At 58.8% G+C, this 20,921-nt stretch overlaps 1 protein-coding gene across 1 annotated transcript in view; it reads left to right on the top strand.

Annotated features, from left to right (window-relative positions):
- Positions 1-279: 279 nt before the first annotated feature.
- The window catches only part of FAH (fumarylacetoacetate hydrolase), a 31,575-nt gene continuing 10,933 nt past the window's right edge, over positions 280-20,921 (top strand). Inside the window, exons 1-12 of the mRNA XM_061549826.1 lie at positions 280-404; positions 2,588-2,698; positions 4,568-4,695; positions 5,392-5,441; positions 7,222-7,312; positions 12,909-13,006; positions 13,807-13,859; positions 14,578-14,677; positions 15,681-15,811; positions 17,336-17,411; positions 18,541-18,587; positions 19,480-19,594. Of these exons, the coding sequence (XP_061405810.1) occupies positions 285-404; positions 2,588-2,698; positions 4,568-4,695; positions 5,392-5,441; positions 7,222-7,312; positions 12,909-13,006; positions 13,807-13,859; positions 14,578-14,677; positions 15,681-15,811; positions 17,336-17,411; positions 18,541-18,587; positions 19,480-19,594 (1,120 nt within the window). The 5' untranslated portion in view covers positions 280-284. The remainder of the gene's footprint in view (positions 405-2,587; positions 2,699-4,567; positions 4,696-5,391; positions 5,442-7,221; positions 7,313-12,908; positions 13,007-13,806; positions 13,860-14,577; positions 14,678-15,680; positions 15,812-17,335; positions 17,412-18,540; positions 18,588-19,479; positions 19,595-20,921) is intronic.

The following is a 20,921-nucleotide window of genomic DNA, read 5'->3' as shown; positions in this document are numbered from 1 at the left end:
GTTCTTACTCCGCGCCCCTCCTGGACATCTGTGGGGAAAAACGCGCTTCATAGCTCATGGGATTCCTCTTGTCTTAAATACTCATTCTGACGTAGACCGTGCGTGCGTGTGTGTGTGTGCGTGCCGTGTGTGTGCCGTGTGTGTGCCGTGTGTGTGTGTGTGCCGTGTGCGTGTGTGTGTGCCGTGCGTGTGTGTGTGCCGTGTGTGTGCCGTGTGTGCCGTGTGTGTGCGTGCCGTGTGTGTGTGCCGTGCCGCGTGCGTGCGTGTGTGTGTGCCGTGTGCGTATGTGCCATGTGCCGTGCCAGCATCAATCAGCCATGGCGTCGTCGTTCATCCCGGTGCCCGCCGACTCCGACTTCCCCTTGGAGAACCTCCCCTACGGCGTGTTCTCCACGCGCGACAACGTGAGCCTCGCACACGCACACAGACACGCACACAGACACGCACACAGACACACAGACATGCACACGCACACACATAGACACAGAGCCCCACACGCACACGCACAGACACACACACAGACACACACACAGACACAGAGCCCCACACACGCACACACACGCACACTCTTCACACAGACACAGCCCCACACACGCACACAGACATGCACACAGACGCACACAGACACAGACACAGCCCCCCACACACACACAGACACAGCCCCACACACTCACACAGACACGCACGTACACAGACACACACACACACACCCACGCACAGACACACACACAGACACAGGCATGCACACAGACACACACGTAGACACAGACACAACCCCACACACACACACAGACAACAACAACAACCGTCACCACGACGCTTGTGCCAGGCCATGTGCACCTTGAGGCCACGTGAAGTGTTGAACGCTCGCTGGCAGGAGGTCACGGGGCAGACCCAGTAGGTGCCAAGGGTCAGCTGACTCAGATGAGTGGCCGATGCACCACCTGTGCCCCCTACTGTACCAACTTGCTGCATTTTAGCCACCCGGCGCTCCGTTCGTTGTTGTGAGCGTCGCTCCTCCGCCCTCCGTTGTTGTTGGAGGGCGGCTGCTTCCAACTGCCCAGTAGCGTCCTTCACGAGCCTCCTCCACAGAAGCCGATCTTGACACCGCTGGTACCAGTCATCGGCACGTCCACTCAGCTCCACGTCCTCCTGTACCACATCACTCCATCTCTCCTCTAGCCCGTGCCACGTCCGTTTAGCCCCCTCGATTCGGCCGAACAAAAGCTGTTTAGGCATGCGGTGGCTGGGCATGCGGGCTACATGACCCAGCCAACGCAGCCTTGCCTGCCGGAGGAGCTCACCGATGGGACTTTGTCCAAATCTTTCAAGGATTTGTGAGCTCCTCACACAATCCAGCGTACTGGTTGAACCCAGGCTGGATCGTAGGCAGACCAGCCTGATTGGTTCCGTTAGGGGGGTCCACGTTTCGCAAGTGTATAGAAGGGAAGGCATGACCGTGGCCGAGAAGACCCGAAGCTTCGTGTGGAGCGACAGACCAGTTTGTTTCTCAGTCTCAGACTCTGGATCGCAGACAAAGATCCCCCGTGTAGCCTTAACAGACTGTAGGGGCAAGTGCTGTTAGCGAGCACCTATGAAGGCCGGAACGGTACACGAGGGGTGGGTGGCCAGCACCACGCCCGACCGCCTTTGTCTCCCCAGTGGCAATGTTTACACACCGCACCAGGTATTCATTTGAGGCTGAGTCGACCTAGGGGAGGCCCAGGACCGGTTCAGATAATCGTCACCGGTGTTGGCCGTGAGCGGGAATCGAACCCGAGTCGCCAGGTCCATAGCGCAGCGCGCTAACCGCTACACTACCGCTCACAGTGTGTGTCTGTGGATCACAGACACACACAGAGACACGCACAATGACAGAGACACACAGACACACACAGACACACACAGACACACACAGACACACACAGACACACACAGACACACACAGACACACACAGACACACACAGACACACACGCACAATGACAAAGAGACACACAGACACACACAGACACACACAGAGACACACAGACACACACAGACACACACAGAGACACACAGAGACACACGCACAATGACAATGAGACACACAGACACACACAGACACATGCACAATGACAAAGAGACACACAGACACACACAGAGACACACACACAATGACAGAGACACACAGACAAACAGAGACATACAGACACATGCACAATGACAAAGAGACACACACAGACACACACAGACACACACACACACACAGACACACACAGACAGACACAATGACAAAGAGACACACAGACACACACAGAGACACACAGAGACACACACACAGACACACACAGACACACACAGAGACACACACACACACAGACACACACAGACACAATGACAAGAGACACACAGACACACACAGAGACACATGCACACACAGGGCCCCCCCCCAACTCGCAACCGGGAGAACGTAGATTCGATTCCATCTGAAACACAACCCCCTTCACCCCCCCTTTCACCCACTCCTATTACTCGCTACTAACAGCACTTGCCCCAACAGTCTACGTGGGCTACACGGTGGGGGGGACCTTTGTGTGTGGGCGCAGCCTCAGCCTCGGATCGGCGTGGCGATCGGGGACCACATCCTGGACCTGGGCGTGGTGAAGGAGGCCTTCAGCGGGCCCCAGCTCACTCCTCACCAACACGTGCTCACCGAGGTGAGCGATTCACGCACTCACTCGCTCACTCACTCACGCACTCGCTCGCGCACTCGCTCGCTCACTCACTCACTCACGCACTCACTCCCGCACGCACTCACTCCTGCACTCACTCACTCGCTCACTCGCTCACTCACTCACGCACTCACACACGCACACACTCACTCACGCACTCACTCACGCACTCGCTCGCTCACTCACTCACGCACTCACTCACTCCCGCACTCGCTCACTCGTCACTCGCTCACCGCTCACTCACTCACGCACTCACACCACGCGCACACACTCCACAAACTCACTCACGCACCACACAACCCATGCACAATGCACGCACTACTCACTCACTCACGCACTCACGCACTCGCTCACGCACACACTCACTCGCTCACTCACTCACGCACTCACTCATGCATGCTCTCACTCACGCACTCACTCACGCACTCGCTCACTCGCTCACTCACTCACGCACTCACACACGCACACACACACGCACACACTCACTCACGCACACACACACCCATGCACACATGCACACACTCACTCACGCACTCGCTCACTCGCTCACTCACTCACTCACGCACTCACGCACGCACTCACTCACGCACTCACGCACTCACACACGCACACACACACGCACACTCACGCACACACACACCCATGCACACATGCACACACTAACACACACGCTCACTCACTCACGCAATGAGGTTCCAATGGTGTAAATGCTTACCCCGAGCTCTCATACTCTGATGGTGCATTGTCTTTGAGTTGTGCGCCTTTTGGCGTCATCTGGTCCAACACCATGTGAGACTCGGCTCTAAGGAAAGCTGTCTCGGGTGTGGACCAATCAACTTCAAGTACAGTGCTTACATTATCAGAGTTATGTTTTTTGTTTGCATTATGACTGCAGGTATCGTTGTCTATGCAAACATGACTCCTTGTAAAAAAGGTGTCAGTTTTGTTGCCAGATAGAAGGGTAAAAAATCAATTATCATATTTTTTTACTGGCAAATGAGGTTCCAATGGTACATCGAAACTGGTAAGAAAATCACCTGGAGATCGTGAGATGTCCTGAATTAGCGAAACCGTTGCTCGTTCTTACATTTTCTTGGTTCTTTCGGTAAAGTCACGTAGAATGGAAATAATAAAATAATAAAAATAAAACATAATAAAATCATTCTCACGACGTTTCGGCCACAACGCAAGCAGCCATCCTCAGGTGAAGAACAGGTCTCTCGACAGACCTGTTCTCCACCTGAGGACGGCTGCTTGCGTTATTATTTCCCTTCTACGTGACTTTACCGAAAGAACCAAGAAGATGAATCCCTGCAGTCACGAAAGCTTTAAATCGAAGGCTCTCTCGTCTTCTTGGTTCTTTAGGTAAAGTACGTAGAAGGGAAGTAATAAAATAATAAAAATAAGCCATAATAAAATAATTCTCACGACGTTTCAGACGCTGTCTCCCCGACAGACCTGGTCTTCGCCTGAGGACGGCTGCTTGCGTTGTGGCCGAAACGTCGTGAGAATTATTTCATTATGTTTTATTTTTTATTATTTTATTACTTCCCTTCTACGTGACTTTACCGAAAGAACCAAGAAGATGAATCCCTGCAGTCACGAAAGCTTTAAATCGAAACGTTCTTACATTGACATGCAAATTTCATCACTAGCGCCGCCCACAGGGCTTGTGACCCTTGGGCGACACCCATCACAAACGTCTAAAGTACCCTGCCTCAGCAGCTCTCCCGCTAATCTTTCACCTGATGACGAGTGCTCGTGTTGCGATCGAAACGTGCTGATGTTTTGGTTTATTTTTTCTACCTCCGTGGCTTGACCCCCCCGTGTGCGTGTGCGTGCGCGAGTGCGCAGGCTTCTCTGAACGGGCTGATGGCGCTGGGCAGCGGCGCGTGGAGGGAGCTGCGAGCGACGCTGCAGCGCCTGCTCGCCGCCACGGGAGGAGACGGCGCCTTGCGGGACGACGCCGCCTTGCGCCAGCGGTGAGCGGTGGCGGTGGGCGGTGGCGGTGAGCGGTGGCGGTGGGCGGTGGCGGTGAGCGGTGGGCGGTGGCGGTGGGCGGTGGCGGTGAGCGGTGGCGGTGGGCGGTGGCGGTGAGCGGTGAGCGGTGGCGGTGGGCGGTGGCGGTGAGCGGTGAGCGGTGGCGGTGGGCGGTGGCGGTGAGCGGTGAGCGGTGGCGGTGGGCGGTGGCGGTGGCGGTGGGCGGTGGCGGTGAGCGGTGGGCGGTGGCGGTGGGCGGTGGCGGTGAGCGGTGAGCGGTGGCGGTGGGCGGTGGCGGTGAGCGGTGAGCGGTGGCGGTGGCGGTGGGCGGTGGCGGTGGGCGGTGGCGGTGGCGGTGGGCGGTGGCGGTGGGCGGTGGCGGTGGGCGGTGGCGGTGAGCGGTGGGCGGTGGGCGGTGGCGGTGGGCGGTGGCGGTGAGCGGTGGCGGTGAGCGGTGAGCGGTGGCGGTGGCGGTGAGCGGTGGCGGTGGGCGGTGAGCGGTGGCGGTGGCGGTGGGCGGTGAGCGGTGGCGGTGGCGGTGGCCGGTGGCGGTGAGCGGTGGCGGTGGCGGTGGCCGGTGGCGGTGAGCGGTGGCGGTGGCGGTTGTGGTGGTGCAGGCGGTTAGCAAACCACTTGCCCCACAATCTTTTTGAGGCTAACACGTGGGGGGGGACCTTTGTCTTTGTCTTTGCCGTCAGGGCGTTCACGCTGCGACAAGACGCCACCATGCACCTCCCCGCCAACATCGGTGAGCGGCGCGCGGCATCGGTGGGAACTCCACGTTCCTGTGGCGGGAGCGAGTCTGTTCGACGGACAATTACCGTTGACCCCCCCCCATCCCCACACCCCACAAAGTGGTATTCATTTTATCAACCGCCCCGGAGAGAGGTGTGATGGGTTTGAATCAATGCCCCCACCAGCATGGGGAATCGCCAACGTCGGCGACGATGATCTGAGCCAGTCCTGGGCCTCCCCTAGATCCGCTCGACCTCAAATGAGTCGGACCGCCGCGATGGCGAGATGTTAACTACCTCGCCTGGTCTACAGGAGGTCGTGGGTTCAATCCCGACCCTGACGCCTGCTGCTGTATATTTGAAGTTTGCGTGTCTCTCTCATCATCATCATCATCACGGTGGCTATGAGATGTTGACTACCTCGCCTGGTATACTGGAGGTCGTTGGTTCAATCCCAACCCTGAAGCCTGCTGTATATTTGGAGTTTGCGGTGTCTCTGTCTCTCTCATCATCATCACGGTGGCTAGGAGATGTTAACTACCTCGCCTGGTCTACAGGAGGTCGTGGGTTCAATCCCGTCCCTGACGCCTGCTGCTCTATATTTTGATTTTGCGTGTCTCTCTCTCTCTCCCCGTGGTCACGTGGTTTTTTTCTCCGGGTCCTCCGGTTTTTCCCTCCACAGCTAGAATCAACGTCACGCTTTCAGAGCGCTTGGAGTGTTGTGCATTTCCACACGATGACAAGTCACTTTGTTGGTCTATCATTTGTGGCCAGGTCGATTCTGAAAAAGAGTTGAGTGGGCTTGACCTGGTAAAATTAAAACTATGTCTACATAGATTAAATAGCTTTCAATTTAAACCTGGCGCGGTGCGTAAACGCCACCCGCGCCCTCGTGTGCCGTGCCGGCCTTCATAGGCGCTGCTCGCTAACAACACTTGCCCCGACAGCCCGTGTCTTTGCATGAGTGGGTTTGGTGGGTGGGTAGGTGAGTGGGTGAGGGAGTGGGTGGGTGGGTCGTGAGGGAGTGGGTGGGTGGATGAGTGGGTGGATGGATGAGTGGGCGAGTGGGTGGGTGAGCAAGTGGGTGGGTGAGTGGGTGGGTGAGCGGGTGAGTTGGTGGGTGAGCGGGTGAGTTGGTGGGTGAGCGGGTGAGTTGGTGGGTGAGCGGGTGGGTGGGTAGGTGAGTGGGTGGGTGAGTTGGTGGGTGAGTGGGGGGGGCGAGTGGGTGGGTGGGCGAGCGGGTGGGTGGGCGAGGTGAGTGGGTGGCTGAGTGGGTGGCTGAGTAGGTGGGTGAGTGGGTGGGTGAGTTGGTGGGTGAGTAGGGGGGTGAGTGGGTGGGTGAGTGGGTGGGTGAGTTGGTGGGTGAGTAGGGGGGCGAGTGGGTGGGTGGGCGAGTGGCTGGGTGGGCGAGCGGCTGCGTGGGCGAGTGAGTGGGTGGCTGAGTGGGTGGCTGAGTAGGTGGGTGAGTGGGTGGGTGAGTTGGTGGGTGAGTAGGGGGGCGAGTGGGTGGGTGGGCGAGCGGGTGGGTGGGCGAGTGAGTGGGTGGCCGAGTGGGCGGCTGAGTGGGTGGCTGAGTGGGTGACTCATTGAGCGAACCCATTTGAGAAACACCGAGACAGAGCGAGTGACACCCAGACCCGGGGATTGAACCCAGGCTCTCGGCCGTGCTGGCTCCGTATCTCTGGACACGCCCCCCCCCCCCCCCCCCGAGCACTGTGCCCCCCAAATGGCCCCGGTGGGGTGGGGGGGGGGGTGCGATTCATCACAGCACCTTTGTGTTTGGCGCGACTGCAGGAGACTACACGGACTTCTACTCCTCGCGGGACCACGCGACCAACGTGGGGATCATGTTCCGTGGCCCCGCCAACGCGCTCATGCCCAACTGGTGAGGGGGCACAGGGAGAGAGAGACTCACACAGCCAGCATCGCTCACAGATCAACTCCACGCTCTCTCCCGCCTCTCCCCTCTCATCTCACTCCACTCCCCTCCACGCACTCTCCTGCCTCTCCCCTCTCATCTCACTCCACTCCCCTCCACGCACTCTCCTGCCTCTCCCCTCTCATCTCACTCCACTCCCCTCCACGCACTCTCCTGCCTCTCCCCTCTCATCTCACTCCACTCCCCTCTCATCTCACTCTACTCCCCTCCACGCACTCTCCTGCCTCTCCCCTCTCATCTCACTCTACTCCCCTCCACGCACTCTCCTGCCTCTCCCCTCTCATCTCACTCCACTCCCCTCCACGCACTCTCCTACCTCTCCCCTCTCATCTCACTCCACTCCCCACCACGCTCTCTCCTGCCTCTCCCCTCTCATCTCACTCCACTCCCCTCCACGCACTCTCCTACCTCTCCCCTCTCATCTCACTCCACTCCCCTCCACGCTCTCTCCTGCCTCTCCCCTCTCATCTCACTCCACTCCCCTCCACGCACTCTCCCGCCTCTCCCCTCTCATCTCACTCTACTCCCCTCCACGCACTCTCCTGCCTCTCCCCTCTCATCTCACTCCACTCCCCTCCACGCACTCTCCAGCCTCTCCCCTCTCATCTCACTCCACTTCCCCTCTCATCTCACTCCACTTCCCCTCCACGCACTCTCCTGCCTCTCCCCTCTCATCTCACTCCACTCCCCTCCACGCACTCTACTGCCTCTCCCCTCTCATCTCACTCTACTCCCCTCCACGCACTCTCCTGCCTCTCCCCTCTCATCTCACTCCACTCCCCTCCACGCACTCTCCTACCTCTCCCCTCTCATCTCACTCCACTCCCCTCCACGCACTCTCCTGCCTCTCCCCTCTCATCTCACTCCACTACCCTCCACGCTCTCTCCTGCCTCTCCCCTCTCATCTCACTCCACTCCCCTCCACGCACTCTCCTGCCTCTCCCCTCTCATCTCACTCCACTCCCCTCCACGCACTCTCCTACTTCTCCCCTCTCATCTCACTCCACTCCCCACCACGCTCTCTCCTGCCTCTCCCCTCTCATCTCACTCCACTCCCCTCCACGCACTCTCCTGCCTCTCCCCTCTCATCTCGCTCCACTCCCCTCCACGCACTCTCCTGCCTCTCCCTCTCATCTCACTCCACTCCCCTCCACGCACTCTCCCGCCTCTCCCCTCTCATCTCACTCCACTCCCCTCCACGCACTCTCCTACCTCTCCCCTCTCATCTCACTCCACTCCCCTCCACGCACTCCACTCCCCTCCACGCACTCTCCTGCCTCTCCCCTCTCATCTCGCTCCACTCCCCTCCACGCTCTCTCCTGCCTCTCCCCTCTCATCTCACTCCACTCCCCTCTCATCTCACTCCACTCCCCTCCACGCACTCTCCTGCCTCTCCCCTCTCATCTCGCTCCACTCCCCTCCACGCTCTCCTCCTGCCTCTCCCCTTTCATCTCACTCCCCTCCACGCACTCTCCTGCCTCTCCCCTCTCATCTCACTCCACTCCCCTCCACGCACTCTCCTGCCTCTCCCCTCTCATCTCACTCCACTCCCCTCTCATCTCACTCCACTCCCCTCCACGCACTCTCCTGCCTCTCCCCTCTCATCTCGCTCCACTCCCCTCCACGCTCTCTCCTGCCTCTCCCCTCTCATCTCACTCCACTCCCCTCCACGCACTCTCCTGCCTCTCCCCTCTCATCTCACTCCACTCCCCTCCACGCACTCTCCTGCCTCTCCCCTCTCATCTCACTCCACTCCCCTCTCATCTCACTCCACTCCCCTCCACGCACTCTCCTGCCTCTCCCCTCTCATCTCGCTCCACTCCCCTCCACGCACTCTCCTGCCTCTCCCCTCTCATCTCGCTCCACTCCCCTCCACGCTCTCTCCTGCCTCTCCCCTCTCATCTCACTCCACTCCCCTCCACGCACTCTCCTACCTCTCCCCTCTCATCTCGCTCCACTCCCTCCACGCACTCTCCTGCCTCTCCCCTCTCATCTCGCTCCACTCCCCTCCACGCACTCTCCTGCCTCTCCCCTCTCATCTCGCTCCACTCCCCTCCACGCACTCTCCTGCCTCTCCCCTCTCATCTCACTCCACTCCCCTCCACGCACTCTCCTGCCTCTCCCCTCTCATCTCACTCCACTCCCCTCCACGCACTCTCCTGCCTCTCCCCTCTCATCTCACTCCACTCCCCTCCACGCACTCTCCTGCCTCTCCCCTCTCATCTCACTCCACTCCCCTCTCATCTCACTCCACTCCCCTCCACGCACTCTCCTGCCTCTCCCCTCTCATCTCACTCCACTCCCCTCCACGCACTCTCCTGCCTCTCCCCTCTCATCTCACTCCACTCCCCTCCACACACTCTCCTGCCTCTCATCTCACTCAACTCCCCTCCACGCACTCTCCTGCCTCTTCCCCTCTCATCTCACTCCACTCCCCTCCACGCACTCTCCTGCCTCTCCCCTCTCATCTCACTCCACTCCCCTCCACGCACTCTCCTGCCTCTCCCCTCTCATCTCGCTCCACTCCCCTCCACGCACTCTCCTGCCTCTCCCCTCTCATCTCACTCTACTCCCCTCCACGCACTCTCCTGCCTCTCCCCTCTCATCTCACTCCACTCCCCTCCACACACTCTCCTGCCTCTCATCTCACTCAACTCCCCTCCACGCACTCTCCTGCCTCTCCCCTCTCATCTCACTCCACTCCCCTCCACGCACTCTCCTGCCTCTCCCCTCTCATCTCACTCCACTCCCCTCCACACACTCTCCTGCCTCTCATCTCACTCAACTCCCCTCCATGCACTTTCCTGCCTCTCCCCTCTCATCTCACTCCACTCCCCTCCACACACTCTCCTGCCTCTCATCTCACTCCACTCCCCTCCATGCACTCTCCTGCCTCTCCCCTCTCATCTCACTCCACTCCCCTCCACACACTCTCCTGCCTCTCCCCTCTCATCTCACTCCACTCCCTTCCACGCACTCTCCTGCCTCTCCCTCTCATCTCACTCCACTCCCCTCCACACACTCTCCTGCCTCTCCCCTCTCATCTCACTGTAGCCCCCTGGTGAGCTTGGTAGTGGTGAGTGTGGTGGTGAGTGTGTTGGTGAGTGTGGTGAGCGTGGTGGTGAGCCTGGTGGTGAGCGTGTTGGTGAGTGTGTTGGTGAGCGTGTTGGTGAGTGTGTTGGTGAGCGTGGTGGTGAGCGTGGTGGTGAGCGTGGTGGTGAGCGTGGTGGTGAGCGTGGTGGTGAGCGTGGTGGTGAGGGTGTTGGTGAGCGTGGTGGTGAGCGTGGTGGTGAGCGTGGTGGTGAGCGTGGTGGTGAGCGTGGTGGTGAGCGTGTTGGTGAGCGTGGTGAGTGTGTTGGTGAGCGTGGAGAACGTGGTGAGTGTGGTGGTGAGCGTGGTGAGTGTGTTGGTGAGCGTGGTGAGTGTGGTGGTGTGTGTGGTGGTGAGCGTGGTGAGCGTGGTGAGTGTGGTGGTGAGTGTGGTGGCGAGCGTGTTGGTGAGCGTGTTGGTGAGCGTGGTGGTGAGCGTGTTGGTGAGCGTGTTGGTGAGCGTGGTGGTGAGCGTGGTGGTGAGCGTGGTGAGTGTGTTGGTGAGCGTGGAGAGCGTGGTGAGTGTGTTGGTGAGCGTGGTGGTGAGTGTGGTGGTGAGCGTGGTGGTGAGCGTGTTGCTGAGCGTGTTGGTGAGCGTGGTGGTGAGCGTGGTGGTGAGCGTGGTGAGTGTGTTGGTGAGCGTGGAGAGCGTGGTGAGTGTGTTGGTGAGCGTGTTGGTGAGCGTGGTGAGTTTGCTGCTGCAGGCTTCACCTCCCGGTGGGCTACCACGGCCAAGCCTCTTCCGTGGTGGTGAGCGTGGTGAGTGTGGTGGTGAGTGTGGTGAGTTTGGTGGTGAGCGTGGTGGTGAGCGTGTTGGTGAGCGTGGTGAGCGTGGTGGTGAGTGTGGTGGTGAGTGTGGTGAGTTTGGTGGTGAGCGTGGTGAGTGTGGTGGTGAGTGTGGTGAGTTTGCTCCAGGCTGCACCTCCCGGTTGGCTACCACGGCCGTGCCTCCTCCGTGGTGGTGAGCGTGGTGAGCGTGGTGAGTATGGTGAGTTTGGTGGTGAGTGTGGTGGTGAGCGTGGTGAGTGTGTTGGTGAGCGTGGTGAGTGTGGTGGTGTGTGTGGTGGTGAGCGTGGTGAGCGTGGTGAGTGTGGTGGTGAGTGTGGTGGCGAGCGTGGTGGTGAGCGTGTTGGTGAGCGTGTTGGTGAGCGTGGTGGTGAGCGTGTTGGTGAGCGTGTTGGTGAGCGTGGTGGTGAGCGTGGTGGTGAGCGTGGTGAGTGTGTTGGTGAGCGTGGAGAGCGTGGTGAGTGTGTTGGTGAGCGTGGTGGTGAGTGTGGTGGTGAGCGTGGTGGTGAGCGTGTTGCTGAGCGTGTTGGTGAGCGTGGTGGTGAGCGTGGTGGTGAGCGTGGTGAGTGTGTTGGTGAGCGTGGAGAGCGTGGTGAGTGTGTTGGTGAGCGTGTTGGTGAGCGTGGTGAGTTTGCTGCTGCAGGCTTCACCTCCCGGTGGGCTACCACGACCAAGCCTCTTCCGTGGTGGTGAGCGTGGTGAGTGTGGTGGTGAGTGTGGTGAGTTTGGTGGTGAGCGTGGTGGTGAGCGTGTTGGTGAGCGTGGTGAGCGTGGTGGTGAGTGTGGTGGTGAGTGTGGTGAGTTTGGTGGTGAGCGTGGTGAGTGTGGTGGTGAGTGTGGTGAGTTTGCTCCAGGCTGCACCTCCCGGTGGGCTACCACGGCCGTGCCTCCTCCGTGGTGGTGAGCGTGGTGAGCGTGGTGAGTATGGTGAGTTTGGTGGGGAGTGTGGTGGTGAGCGTGGTGAGCGTGGTGAGCGTGTTGGTGAGTGTGGTGAGCGTGGTGAGTTTTCTGCAGGCTGCACCTCCCGGTGGGCTACCACGGCCGCGCCTCCTCCGTGGTGGTGAGCGTGGTGAGCGTGGTGGTGAGTGTGTTGGTGAGTGTGGTGTTGGTGAGCGTGGTGAGCGTGGTGAGCGTGGTGGTGAGTGTGGTGGTGAGTGTGTTGGTGAGTGTGGTGCTGCAGGCTGCACCTCCCGGTGGGCTACCACGGCCGCGCCTCATCCGTGATGTTGGTGAGTGTGGTGAGCGTGGTGGTGAGCGTGTTGGTGAGCGTGGTGAGCGTGGTGGTGAGCGTGTTGGTGAGCGTGGTGAGCGTGGTGGTGAGCGTCTTGGTGAGCGTGGTGAGCGTGGTGGTGAGTGTGTTGGTGAGCGTGGTGAGCGTGTTGGTGATTGTGGTGAGTGTGTTGGTGAGCGTGGTGAGTGTGTTGGTGAGCGTGGTGGTGAGCGTGTTGGTGATCGTGGTGAGCGTGGTGAGCGTGTTGGTGAGCGTGGTGAGCGTGGTGGTGGTGGTAGTGGGGAGTGTTGTGGTGAGTGTTGTGGTGAGTGTTGTGGTGAGCGTGGTGGTGAGTGTTGTGGTGAGCGTGTTGGTGAGTGTGGTGAGTGTGGTGGTGGTGGTAGTGGGGAGTGTGGTGTTGAGCGTGGTGGTGAGCATGGTGAGTGTGGTGCTGCAGGCTGCACCTCCCGGTGGGCTACCACGGCCGTGCCTCCTCCGTGGTGCCGTCGGGGACTCCAATCCGCCGCCCCCACGGCCAGACGCGACCCCACGACGGTGAGCGCACACCTCCCGTCCAGCGGCACGCACGTACACACGCACGTACACACACACGCGCATGCACGCACGCGCACACACACACGCACACATACACGCACACACACACGCGCATACACGCACGTATACACGTACACGCGCACACAAACACACTACATTCACGTACACGCACGTACACGCACGCACACTACTCACACGCACATACTTAACACACACGTGTGTGTGGGGGTCTGTGTGGGGGTCTGCGTGTGTGACCTCAAGGTGCACATGACCTGGCACAAGCGTCGTGGTCACCGCCACTTAGTGGCGAATGGCGGTTGTTGTTGTTGTGTAGGTGTATGTGTGTGTGACACGACTGTGTTCCCGTGCGTACGCGTGTGTGCGTGTGCGCCTGTGTGTGTGCGTGTTTATGTATCTGTGTGTGTGTGTGTGCGTGTGTGTGTGTGTGTACGTGTGTGTGTATGGGGAGCGGTAGTGTAGCGGTTAGCGCTACGCTGCGCTATGAACCCGGCGACCCGAGTTCCATTCCCGCTCACGGCCAACACCAGTGACGATTATCTGAACCGATCCTGGGCCTCCGCTAGGTCGACTCAGCCTCAAATGAGTACCTGGTGCGGTGTGCAAACATCGCCACTGGGGAGACAAAGGCGGCCGGGCGTGGTGCTGGCCACCCACCCCCTCGTGTGCCGTGCCGGCCTTCATAGGTGCTCGCTAACAGCACTTGCCCCTACAGTCTGTTAAGGCTACACGGGGGATCTTTATCTTTGTCTTTGTGTGTACACGCGTGTGTGTGTGTGTAGACCAGCCCCCCGTGTTCGGAGCAAGCCGCCTGCTGGACTTCGAGCTGGAGATGGTAACAACAACAACAACATCAACAGCAACAACACCGCAGCCTGCGGACACCCCGTTCACACCGCCGTGTTTCTATTAGCCTCACGACAACAACAATAACAACAACAACTACGACAACAACAACAACAACACCGCTACTACCACGCGCCCTTCGCTCGCCAGGGACGTTAAAGATCCCCGTGACGTCACGCGGAAGAGTGACGTCATCGTGAGCCACCGCTCTCTGACGGTCCACGGCGAGACGCATTCGAAAAGAATTCCACCGCATCGTCACCCCCCCCTCGCCCCCCCCCCCTCTCGTGACCCCCCCCCCCTCTCCCCCCTTCCCCCCTCCTCCCCCCTCGCCCCCCCCCTCTCCCCCCTCGCCCCCCCCCTCTCCCCCCTCGCCCCCCCCCCTCTCCCCCCTCGCCCCCCCCCCCTCTCGTGACCCCCCCCCTCTTCCCCCTTCCCCCCTCTCCCCCCTCGCCCCCCCCCTCTCCCCCCTCGCCCCCCCCCCCCTCGTGACCCCCCCCTCTCCCCCCTTTCCCCCCCTCGCCCCCCCCTCTCCCCCCCTCTCCCCCCTTTTCCCCCCCCTCTCCCCCCTCGCCCCCCCTCCCCCCTCGCCACCCCCCTCTCCCCCCCCTCTCCCCCCCCCCCCCCTCACCCCCCCCTCTCCCCTCCCCCTCTCTCCCCCCTCGTCCCCCCCCCCACGTGACCCCCCCCCCCCACGTGACCCCCAGGCCTTCTTCGTGGGGCCTGGCAACCGGCTGGGCGAGCCCATCGCCATGGAGCACGCGCAGGACCACATCTTCGGCATGGTGCTCATGAACGACTGGAGCGGTGAGACACAACAACAACAACAACCACAACAACCACAACAACCACAACAACAACCACAACAACAACAACCACAACTACAACATAATAACAACTACAACAGCAACCACGACGACAACAACCACAACAACACGCACGGCAACAACAATCACAAACATAACAACATTCACAACAACAATCACAACCATAACAGCAATCACAACAATCACAACAACAATCACAATCACACCAACAATCACACCAACAACCACACCAACAATAATAACAACTACAACAGCAACCACGACGACAACAACCACAACAACACGCACGGCAACAACAATCACAACATTCACAACAATAATCACAACCATAACAACAATCACTACAATAACAACAACAATCACAACAAGAACAACAATTACAACAACAATCACAATAGCCACAACGACAGCAACAACAACAATCACAACAACAACCACAATGACGATGCAGTTCGACTAGTAACAATTGGACGAGTCTTCACTCATCGCCTGCGTAGAGAGAGAGAGAGACAGGGCAACTGCATTGAACATGGCTGGTGACGACGATCATGATGATGATTATGATGACGATGATGACGACGATGTTGACGATGATTATGATGACGATGATGATGATGACAACGATGATGACGACGATGATGACGACGATCATAACGATGATGATGACGATTATGATGACGACGATGATGACGATGATCATGATGATGATTATGATGACGACGATGATGACGATGATCATGACGATGATGATGATGATGACGATAATGATGACGACGATGACGACGATGATGACGATGATCATGACGATGATCATGGCGATGATTATGATGACGACGATGATGACGATGATTATGATGACGACGATGATGACGATGATTATGGTGACAACGACGATGACGACGATGGTAATAACGACGGTGACGATGATGATCAAGAGGTGGAGGAATCCTCCGTAATCTCACTGCCCCCCCCCCGCCGCTCAGCGCGCGACATCCAGAAGTGGGAGTACGTGCCGCTGGGGCCCTTCCTGGGCAAGAACTTTGGCACCTCCATCTCCCCCTGGGTGGTCACCATGGAGGCGCTGGCGCCCTTCGTGCTGCCAAACGCCAAGCAGGTGCAGCGGTGACCCTCGGTAACCCACGGTAACCCACGGTAACCCACTGTAACCCACGGTGACCCACGGTAACCCACGGTCACCATGGAGGCGCTGGCGCCCTTCACGCTGCCCAACGCAAAGCAGGTGCGGCGGTGACCCTCGGTGACCCACGGTAACCCACGGTGACCCACGGTAACCCTCGGTCACCCACGGTGACCCACGGTAACCCACGGTAACCCTCGGTCACCCACGGTGACCCACGGTAACCCTCGGTGACCCACGGTAACCCACAGTCACCCACGGTAACCCTCGGTCACCCACGGTGACCCACGGTAACCCACGGTCACCATGGAGGCGCTGGCGCCCTTCGTGCTGCCCAACGCCAAGCAGGTGCAGCGGTGACCCTCGGTCACCCACGGTGACCCACGGTGACCCACGGTGACCCACGGTGACCCACGGTGACCCACGGTGACCCACGGTGACCCACGGTCACCCACGGTGACCCACGGTGACCCACGTGACCCACGGTGACCCACGGTCACCCACGGTGACCCACGGTGACCCACGGTCACCCACGTGACCCACGTGACCCCACGGTGACCCACGGTGACCCACGGTGACCCCACGGTGACCCACGCACCCACGGTGACCCACGGTGACCCACGGGTGACCCACGGTGACCCACGGTGACCCATGGTGACCCTCGGTGACCCACGGTGACCCACGGTGACCCACGGTGACCCACGGTGACCCACGGTGACCCACGGTGACCCACGGTGACCCACGGTGACCCACGGTCACCCACGGTCACCCACGGTGACCCACGGTGACCCACGGTGACCCACGGTGACCCACGGTGACCCATGGTGACCCTCGGTGACCCACGGTGACCCACGGCACGAGCCGGACGTTCACCGCGGCCCGCCCACCGTTGACCGTGCGGTGCGCTGCGTGCGGCACGGCGGTGGCAGCTACGAACCCGGTGATCCGGGTTCGGTCGTGAGCCTCCCCTAGGTCTGCTCAGCCTCAAATGAGTACCCAGGAGACAAAAGCGTCGGCCACACCGCTCCATCACGTGTGTGTAGGTGTGTGTGTGTGTGTGTGTAGATGTGTGTGTAGATGTGTATGTGTGTGTAGGTGTGTGTGTGTAGGTGTGTGTGTGTGTGTAGATGTGTGTGTAGGTGTGTGTGTGTGTGTAGGTGTGTGTGTGTAGGTGTGTGTGTGTGTATAGGTGTAGGTGTGTGTGTGTAGGTGTGTGTGCAGGTGTGTGTGCGTGCGTGCGTAGGTGTGTGTGTGTAGGTATGTCTGTGTGTGTAGGTGTGTGTGTGTAGGTATGTCTGTGTGTGTAGGTGTGTGTAGGTATGTCTGTGTGTGTAGGTGTGTGTAGGTATGTCGGTGTGTGTAGGTATGTCTGTGTGTGTAGGTGTGTGTGTATGTAGGTCTGTGTGTGTGTAGTTGCGTGTGTGTGTGTGTAGTTGTGTGATCTTTGTCTTTGTTGTGTGTGTGTGTAGTTGTGTGATCTTTGTCTTTGTGTGAGTGCAGGATCCGCCGCCCCTCCCGTACCTGCAGCACGCCGACCCCTTCTCCTTCGACATCCACCTCAGCGTGGGGATCCACGGTGAGCGCTCCTCCTCCCCCTCCTCCTCCTCCTCCTCCTCGTCGTCGTCGTCATCGATGTCGTCACCGTCATCCCTGTCGTCGTCATCATTGTTATGGTCGTCATCGTTGTCATGGTTATAGTTATCGTCGTCGTTATCGTCGCCGTCATCACTGTCGTTGTTAACGCCGCCGCCGTCGCCGCCGATGTTACCATCGTCGTCGTTGTCGCCATGGTCAATGATGTCTTCGTCATTGATGTCGTTATTGATATCGTCATCGATGTCGTCATTGTCGTCATGGTCAATGATGTCATCGTCATTGATGTCGTCGTCATCGATGTCGTCGTCATCGATGTCGTCATGGTCAATGATGTCGTCGTCATCGATGTCGTCATCATTGATGTCGTCATCGATGTCGTCATGGTCAATGATGTCATCATCATTGATGTCGTCATTCTCGTCGTCGAAGGTCATCATTGTCATGGATGTCGTCATCGTTATCGTTGTCTTTGTCATTGTCGTCATTGTCATCTTTATCGTCATCATCATCGTGATCGTCATCATCATCGCCATCGTCATCATCATCGTCGTCATCGTCGTCATCATCGTCGTCGTCATCATCGTCATCGCACCGCATTCTATCTTAGAGCAGCGCCGCACCGGTGTCCAATAAAGGAGCCAGCGTGATCCACTTCTCCTTCAAGTGACCACTGCGGTGGCTAGGAGATGTTGACTACCTCGCCTGCTATGCAGGAGGTCGTGGGTTCAATCCAGACCCTGACGACGCCTACTGCTGTGTATTTGGAGTTTGCGTCTCTCTCCCTCTCTCTCTCGCCCCGTGGACGTGTGGATTGTTCTAGAGGTCCTCCCGATTTTTCTCTCCGCAATCTCGAATCAACGACGCGCGTTCAGAGCGTCGATGTCCACGCGGCGATGGCGATGATTAGCCGCTAAGCGGCAGCTCGGCGGTGGACATTACCTGGTACAATACACAAGTGAAATTAGTCTTAAGTAACGGGACCCACCCTGCGGCTTGCGGTAGTCTTCGGGGAAAGGGTTAACGCGAGGGGGTGAGGGGGCGAGGGGGTGAGGGGGCGAGGGTGGACTTGGTGATGGGTAACCGCCGTGTCCGTGTCCACTGCCACTCAGGAGAGGGGATGGCTGAGCCGGCGATCGTCTGCAAATCCAACTTCAAGGTTGGTACCCAGATTCAAGCCACCACGCACCCCCCTCCTGCCTCTCCCCTCTCATCTCACTCCACTCCCCTCTCATCTCACTCCACTCCCCTCTCATCTCACTCCACTCCCCTCCACGCACTCTCCTGCCTCTCTCCTCTCATCTCACTCCACTCCCCTCCACGCACTCTCCTGCCTCTCCCCTCTCATCTCACTCCACTCCCCTCCACGCACTCTCCTGCCTTTCCTCTCTCATCTCACTCCACTCCCCTCCACGCAGTCTCCTGCCTCTCCCCTCTCATCTCACTCCACTCCCCTCCACGCACTCTCCTGCATTTCCTCTCTCATCTCACTCCACTCCCCTCCACGCACTCTCCTGCCTCTCTCCTCTCATCTCCCTCCACTCCCCTCCACGCACTCTCCTGCCTCTCCCCTCTCATCTCACTCCACTCCCCTCCACGCACTCTCCTGCCTTTCCTCTCTCATCTCACTCCACTCCCCTCCACGCACTCTCCTACCTCTCCCCTCTTATCTCACTCCACTCCCCTCCACGCAGTCTCCTGCCTCTCCCCTCTCATCTCACTCCACTCCCCTCCACGCTCTCTCCTGCCTCTCCCCTCTCATCTCACTCCACTCCCCTCCACGCTCTCTCCTGCCTCTCCCCTCTCATCTCACTCCACTCCCCTCCACGCTCTCTCCTGCCTCTCCCCTCTCATCTCACTCTACTCCCCTCCACGCACTCTCCTGCCTCTCCCCTCTCATCTCGGGTGAGCGTTGCGGGTGAGCGTTGCGGGTGAGTGGTGCGGGTGAGCTGTACGGGTGAGCTGTATGGGTGAGCTGTATGGGTGAGCGGTGCGGGTGAGCGTTGTGGGTGAGTTGTATGGGTGAGCGACCGTGCCACGTGACCCCCCAGCACATGTACTGGAGCATGAAGCAGCAGCTGGTGCACCACGCGGCCTCCGGCTGCAACCTGCGCCCCGGGGACCTGCTGGCGTCCGGCACCATCAGCGGCCCGGTGAGCAGCGGTGGCACGCCAGGCCCACACAACCAACACCACCACAACAACAACAACAACCATCACCACGACAACAACCACCACCACAACAACAACAACAACCACCACCACCACGAAAACAACCACCACCACCACCATCACCACGACAACAACCACCACCACCACGACAACAACAACCACCACCACGACAACAACCGCCACAACCACCAGCACCACAACAACAACCACCACCACCACGACAACAACCACCACCACGACAACAACCACCACCACGACGACAACAATCACCACCACGAAAACAATCACCACCACGACAAAAATCGACCATCACCAACACCACCATGACAACAACAACCACCACCACGAAAACAACAACAACCACCACCACCACGACAAGAACAACAACCACCACAACAACAACAACAACCACCACGACATTTCTAGTAGCAGCCAAACACTCTGAAGGCGTGATGGTGGTGTTGATTCTTAACGTGGAGGGAAAACCCGGAGGACCTGGAGCAATATCCACGCGACCACAGGGAGAGAGAGACACGCAAACTCCAAATATACAGCAGCAAGCGTCAGGGTTCGGATCGAACCCACGACCTCCTGCATACCAGGCGAGGTAGTCAACATCTCCTAGCCACCGTGGTGATGATGAGAGAGAGAGAGACACGCAAACTCCAAATATACAGCAGCAAGCGTCAGGGTTCGGATCGAACCCACGACCTCCTGCATACCAGGCGAGGTAGTCAACATCTCCTAGCCACCGTGGTGATGATGAGAGAGAGAGAGACACGCAAACTCCAAATATACAGCAGCAAGCGTCAGGGTTCGGATCGAACCCACGACCTCCTGCATACCAGGCGAGGTAGTCAACATCTCCTAGCCACCGTGGTGATGATGAGAGAGAGAGAGACACGCAAACTCCAAATATACAGCAGGCATCGTCAGGGTCGGGATCGAACCCACGACCTCCTGTAGACCAGGCGAGGTAGTTAACATCTCCTAGCCACCGTGATGATGATGAGAGAGAGAGACACCGCAAACTCCAAATACACAGCAAGCATCAGGGTTCAGATCGAACTCACTCCTGTATACCAGGCGAGGTAGTTAACATCTCCTAGCCACCGTGGCGATGATGAGAGAGACACGCAAACTCCAAATATACAGCAGCAGGCATCGTCAGGGTCGGGATCGAACCCACGAACTCCTGTAGACCAGGCGAGGTAGTTAACATCTCCTAGCCACCGTGATGATGATGAGAGAGAGAGACACCGCAAACTACAAATACACAGCAAGCATCAGGGTCAGGATCGAACCCACGACCTCCTGTAGAC

This window comes from Lethenteron reissneri, chromosome 1 (assembly GCF_015708825.2).
Source record: "Lethenteron reissneri isolate LAM-NWPU_2019-01 chromosome 1, ASM1570882v1, whole genome shotgun sequence".
Lineage (NCBI taxonomy): Eukaryota > Metazoa > Chordata > Hyperoartia > Petromyzontiformes > Petromyzontidae > Lethenteron > Lethenteron reissneri.
The sequence above is the reverse complement of the archived record's forward strand: the minus strand, read 5'-3'. Positions and strand labels throughout refer to the sequence as shown.